This window comes from Phalacrocorax carbo, chromosome Z (assembly GCF_963921805.1).
Source record: "Phalacrocorax carbo chromosome Z, bPhaCar2.1, whole genome shotgun sequence".
In the NCBI taxonomy this organism is placed as follows: domain Eukaryota; kingdom Metazoa; phylum Chordata; class Aves; order Suliformes; family Phalacrocoracidae; genus Phalacrocorax; species Phalacrocorax carbo.
Window position 1 is genome coordinate 4,576,339 of NC_087548.1, and position 6,647 is coordinate 4,582,985.

At 47.9% G+C, this 6,647-nt stretch overlaps 1 protein-coding gene across 1 annotated transcript; it reads right to left on the minus strand.

Moving 5' to 3' along the window:
- Window positions 1-5,726: 5,726 nt before the first annotated feature.
- Window positions 5,727-6,318, minus strand: LOC135310601 (NADH-ubiquinone oxidoreductase chain 2-like). The gene is given in 1 exon segment (XM_064438725.1): window positions 5,727-6,318. A coding segment is annotated over 1 exon segment (588 nt). The 3' UTR covers window positions 5,727-5,730.
- Between the last annotated feature and the right edge of the window lie 329 nt (window positions 6,319-6,647).

The window sequence follows — 6,647 nt, forward strand, 5'->3', positions numbered from 1 at the left end:
GTGCACTGTTGTGGTGGCGATCGGCACCTGTTGTTCTTTGACCTTCAGCAACCCCACAACAGAAGGGTCTTTCAAGAGGCCAGGTAAGGTAGACAGCTGTTTAATTTCCTCCGTCTCCAAGGCAGCTACACCAAAAGCCCACCTGTACCCTATTGGGTCCTTGAAATACCCTCTCCTGAGGTAGTCTATGCCAAGGATGCACGGAGCCTCTGGGCCAGTCACAATGGGGTGCTTTTGCCACTCATTCCCGGTGAGGCTCACTTCGACCTCCAATACAGTTAGCTCTTGGGATCCCCCTGTCACTCCAGCAATGTGCGGCGAGCGAGGAAAGCAAGCAGCCAACTCAATGTGAGTGATAGAGCAAGCTTCAACTTTATTTTTAAGTCACTGCGCTTTTATATGCTCTTGTAAACAAGCTTCAATAACTGCTTAGTTAATGTCACGGGTTACGATTCTTCCTTAGCAAGCAGTCTAGTTCTGCATTTCATACCAAAGTTCCTTGTTCTTGTTTTATCGTTTGCTCTCAAAGTAGAAATGTCTTTCGCCTTTCTTCCTCCTCTTTAGTGACTTGCAGATTCTCTGTAATTTTCCATCAGCGGGTCTGATGCCGGGTCTGTAGTCAAGCTAATTCCATCGCATACCCATAATCCTCCAGCCCGCTTTCTATCTCAAACAACTTATCATGAAACACACATACTGATTCAATCCTATAGTTCCCCACAGCAATGCTAATGGGTTCTGCCCCTTTATAGTTTGATGGCATTAAGGTGGGTCAGATGTGCCAGGCCATCGGATCCACACAGTCCAGTAAACCCGGTTGTCCCTTTCCTCCACCTGGCTGGAGGCAGGGCCCCTCTAGTCCTGATCATAGTATTCATCAGTCACTTCCTGTAAATATGAATCATGAGTGTCTCTGTTAAGGTGTGTCAGCACATCAGCACTTCTGCTCCTCTGTCTGGAGAATTGCTTACTAGAAACTGGAGCAGCAGCTCTCCTGGAGAAACTCCCCTGAGTAATTGTTCTCCCTTGCAGCTCACGTACCCGTGCCTCTAGGGCTGAGGTAGGTTTTCCATCCCACTTCTTCATGTCCTCTCCGTGATCACGCAGGTAAAACCATAGGGTGCCCCGTCGTGTGTATCCCTTCTCTTGAGCCAAGAGACGCTTACTCCTAATGGCTGAGATACTGGTCCGTACTGGTGGTGAGCAGGACATATCTTCTTTGAGTTGCCGGAACTCCCAGGACAGTTTTTCAAGAGCAGAGACGAGCGAGGAAGAGCTATTTGCTTCATAATCCCGGAGTCTATCAATCACCTCTGCCACTGTTGGTGCCTCGTCATCTCTCCAGGACATCACTGCCAATGAGTTTGCATAGGAGGATGGTGCGCTCCGTACAAACTTCTGCCACATGGGTCGTGTGCACTCGGCTTCATCTGGATCTTTGGAGGACTGTTGATCGTCCAGGTCACCATAAACCACCTCAAGCACAGCTAATTCCCTTAGATGTTGAATGCCTTTCTCCATGGTCGTCCATTTTCCTAGGCGAAATACAATATCTTCTTTGAAGGGATACCTCTCTCACCGCGGACAGGAGCCACCTCCAGAGGCTGAGGGCTTGTGTTCCTTTTCCAATTGCTTTATCAATGCCCCCTTCCCTAGAGAGGGATCCCAGTTGTTTGCCTTCCTTCCCCTCTAATTCCAAACTACTGGCCCCATTATCCCAGCATCGGAGCAGCCAGGTGCTAACATGCTCACCTGAATGACGCCCAAAATCTTTCTGTATATCCCGCAACTCACTCAAGGATAGAGATTGGGTAGTTTCCGTTTCTTGTACACATTCTCCCTCTTCCTCCTCCTCTTCTCGTGATGGCCCTGGTTCCTCGTAATCTTTTTCTAAATGAGTTGACTTTCTCTTCCATGATTTCTTCTTGCGTATAGGGGCGACTGATACTGGCACAGGTTGGTCACCTGGTTTAGCTGCAACGCTTGGCACTGGGGTTTGAGTAGCTGCAGTGCCTGTCGTGGGGGTTTGAGTGGCCGCAGTGCTCCTCACTGGGGTTGGAGTAGCTGCAGTATCTGTCATGGGGGGTTGGGTGGCCGCAGTGCTCGTCACTGGGGTTGGAGTAGCTGCAGTGTCTGTCGTGGGGGTTTGAGTGGCCGCAGTGCTTGTCACTGGGGTTGGAGTAGCTCCCTTCTCTTCCCCTTGGGGGTACTGAATAGTGTTAAATAGGGCTCGATAGGCATAAGCCAGGCCCCAGCACATTGCAGTGATTTGTATCTCTCTGGAATTGCCAGGGTGACAACATACTTCCTCCAACTGTTCTACTAATTTTTCAGGATTCTGCACTTGTTCAGGGGTGAAGTCCCAAGACACTGGGGGCGCCCACCGTCTTAGGCATTTGCCCATACTATCCCACATACCCTGCCACGCATAGCTATCAAGCCTTGGGGCAGATCTCTGGATTATATTCTTAAATTGCTTATTAACCTTAGACAGAACTGACACCGTCTGCCAAAGCAATATCAACAGATGTATCTTGACTACCCAAGGATGTTCAAGATACTGAAAAGTTGTTGTAATGAAGGAGGAGACATTATATAAGATGGCAGCTACGGTGCCATTCTGTATTTCCTCCATAAGAAACTTTTCAGAGGAGGAGGTATAATTGCTAATTGCCTCCATGAGGTGGTAGCTGAAGTACAGTAATGGCTTCCATGCAAGACCTAAATAACCAATAACAGTCAAGGCCAGTGTTTTAATAACAAGTCTCCTAGGCAAAACATCTCTAATCACTGCAGAGGACAGCCAGCTGACAGAACCAACAGCAAGTTTTAACATGTACTTTACAATCAGCATGGTAAAGACTGGACAAACTAATACTGAGAGCAGATGAATCAATGCTGTGACCAGCAACTGTTATTATCTCAAACCCTTCGGGCCCCACGTGGGGCGCCAAAAATCTAGCTTAAAAGGCTGGTGCTGTTGCATAGCTTCTTAATGATTAGGACCACAGTAATGAGGATCAGCTTTCGAAGTGGGGGAGGGGGTCGGATTCCACTACAAGTGGCATGTAGCTGTGGTTGGCCCCGCAGATCTCTGAGCACTGGCCGTAGAAGATTCCTGGTCAGGTGGCGATAAATGATGTTTGGTTTAGTCGTCCCAGGATTGCGTCGGTTTTTACTCCTAGGGTGGGGACAGCTCATGAGTGGAGAACGTTGGCAGCAGTGATGATGATGCGGATCGGGGATTCTATTGGCACTACTATTCGATGGTCGACTTCTAGTAGTTGGAAGTATCCTTGTGGAAGTTCTGTTGTAGGGAGCATGTATGAGCCGAATGACAGGTCTTTGAAGTCTGTGTATTCGTAGGATCAGTATCATTGGTGGCCGATGGCTTTTAGAGTCAGGTCCGGCTCTTCGATTTCATCCATTATGTATAGGATTTGTAGTGATGGTAGGGCAAGTAAGATAAGGACGATAGCTGGTAGAATTGTTCAAATTAGTTCGATTTCTTGTGCGTCTACAGAGTTTGAGGATAGTTTTTCTATTAGCATAAGAGTTAAGAGATAGAGTACTAGGCTGCAGATTGCTAGTGCAACTATTAGGGCGTGGTCGTGGAATTCGATGAGTTCTTCTATGATAGGGGACGATGCGTCTTGAAATCCTAATTGGGAGTGGTTGGCCACGAGAGGTGTACGGGGCTTTCACCCGTCATTTAGTCTTGACAAGACTATGTAATTGGTTTACTAATACCTCATAAGAAAGAAGCATAAGTGGTTTGTATGCAGTTGGCTTGAAACCAATATATGAGGGTTCAATTCCTTCCTTTCTTGTACTTGAACAAAGGCTGGTTCTTCGAAGGTGTGGTATGGGGGTGGGCAGCCATGGATTCATTTGATGTTGGTGGGGGTTAGCTCTGGTTGTAGAATTTTTTGTTTTGATGCGAAAGTTTCCCAGGTGATAAATATTAGTATAATTACAAATGTTATTGAAATTAGTGAGATGATAGAGGACATGGTGTTTCATAGGGTGTAGGCATCTGGGTGGTCTGAGTATCGTCATGGCATGCCGGCTAGGCCTAGGAAGTGTTGGGGGAAGAATGTTAGGTTTACGCCTGTAAATATTATGCCAAAATGTGCTTTTGCTCATGTGGGGTGTAGGGTATATCCTGTGAAGAGCGGGAATCAGTGGGTGAATCCTGCCATGATAGCAAAGACTGCCCCTATTGACAGGACGTAGTGGAAGTGGGCGACTACGTAGTATGTGTTGTGTAGGGCAATGTCTAGGGAGGAGTTTGCTAGGATGATTCCCGTTAGGCCCCCGATGGTGAAGAGGAAGATGAAGCCCAGGGCCCATAGTATTGGGGGGGTCTCATTTAACAGTCCCTCCGTGCAGTGTAGCAAGCCAGCTGAATACTTTAATGCCAGTTGGGATGGCAATAATTATAGTGGCGGATGTAAAGTATGCTCGGGTGTCTACGTCTATTCCCACGGTGAATATGTGGTGGGCCCATACGATAAAGCCTAAGAATCCAACGGATAGTATGGCTCATACTATTCCTACGTATCCGAATGGTTCTTTTTTACCGGCGTAGTATGTGACTACACGTGAGATGATTCCAAAACCGGGCAGGATTAGGATGTAAACTTCTGGGTGGCCGAGGAATCAGAAGAGGTGTTGGTATAGGACTGGGTCTCCTCCCCCAGCTGGATCAAATAATGTTGTGTTTAGGTTTTGGTCTGTTAAGAGCATGGTGATCCCGGCGGCGAGGACTGGGAGTGAGAGTAGGAGTAGGACTGCGGTGATTAAGATGGATCATACAAACAGCAAGGTTTGATACTGTGATAGGGCTGGGGTTTTATGTTAATAGCAGTTGTGATAAGTTGATTGCCCCTAGGATTGAGGATACTCCTGCCAGGTGGAGGGAGAAGATGGCTAGGTTGACCGAAGCCCCAGCGTGGGCCAGGTTTCCGGCTAGTGGGGGGTATACAATTCATCCTGTGCCTACACCCGCCTCTACTGTGGAGAAGGCTAATAGGAGCAGGAAGGACGGTGGGAGGAGTCTGAAGCTCATGTTGTTTATGTGTGGGAATGCCATGTCGGGGGCACCGATTATGAGGGGGACTAGTCAGTTTCCGAACCCTCCGATTATGATGGGTATTACTGTGAAGAAGATTATTACGAAAGCATGGGCGGTGACGACTACGTTGTAGATCTGGTCATCTCCCAGGAGAGTTCCTGGTTGGCCCAGTTCTGTGCGGATAAGTAGGCTGAGGGCTGTTCCAACTATGCCAGCTCAGGTGCCGAAGATAAGGTAAAGAGTGCCGATATCTTTGTGGTTGGTTGAGAATAGTCATTGGTTGATGAAGGTCACAGGTAAGATGGCTGAGTGTTAAAGCGTTAGGCTCTAGTCCTTTTTACAGAGGTTTGATTCCTCTTCTTATCGGCCCTGTGGTGAAATTCATGTTGAGTTGCAAGCTCATTGATGCACATTGAGTATGTGTCAGGGCCTGATTAGACAGAAGCCCGCTGGTTTGGGCACTTAGCTGTTAACTAGGGGTTTGTGGGATCAAGGCCCGCCTGTCTAGTGTGACAAGGCCCTAGCTTAATTAAAGCATTTGAGTTGCATTCAGGGGATGCAGATTAGTATCCTGCGGGTCTTAGCAGAAACTAAGAGGGTTTAACTCTTGTTTAAGGCTTTGAAGGCCTTTGGTTTAGGTTATCTTAAGTTTCTTAGGTGACTGTTAGGATTGCGGGTGATAGGGGTAGGAGTAAGACTGATATGGAGGCAAGGATAGTGGTTGGGGTGTTTGTTGATTTGTTAGTATACCATTGTTTCATGAAATTAGTGGAGTTTGGTGGGAGTGTGATTGTTGAGTGATATGCGAGGCGAAGATAGAAAAATAGGCCCAGGAGTGAGAGTATGGCTATTGTTATTGCTGATGGGGCTATCTCTTGTTTGGTGAGCTCTTGGATGATTAGTCATTTTGGTAGGAAGCCGGTTAGTGGGGGGAGGCCTGCTAGGGAGAGTAGGGTTGCTATTAGAGTTGCGTTTAGTATGGAGGTTTTTGTTCATGATGTTATTATAGTGGATAGCTTTAAGGTTTTGGTTGTATTGAGGGCCAGGAATATGGTGGCAGTTATTAGTGAGTATAGGTAGAAGGTTAGTAGGGTGAGTTTTGGGTTGTAGGTGGTGATGATGATGGTCATTCAGCCCAGGTGCGAGATGGATGAGAAGGCTAGGATCTTTCGGGTTTGAGCTTGGTTTAACCCCATTCAGCCTCCTAGGGCGGCGGAGGAATTCAAGATGATCTGCTCCATGACCTTTCCCGGCACTGAGGTCAGGCTGACAGGCCTGTAGTTCCCCGGATCCTCCTTCCGACCCTTCTTGTAGAGGGGCGTCACATTCGCCAGCTTCCAGTCATCTGGGACCTCCCCGGTTGACCAGGACTGCTGATAAATGATGGCGAGTGGCTTGGCGAGCTCCTCTGCCAGCTCCCTCGGTATCCTCGGGTGGATCCCATCCGGCACCATGGACTTGTGAACATCGAGGTGAAGGAGCTGGTCGGTGACTGCCACCTCTTCAACCACTGGGACTTCATTCTGCATACTCCTGGTCAGAGTCTTCATTACTTGCTTTTTGTAATTGC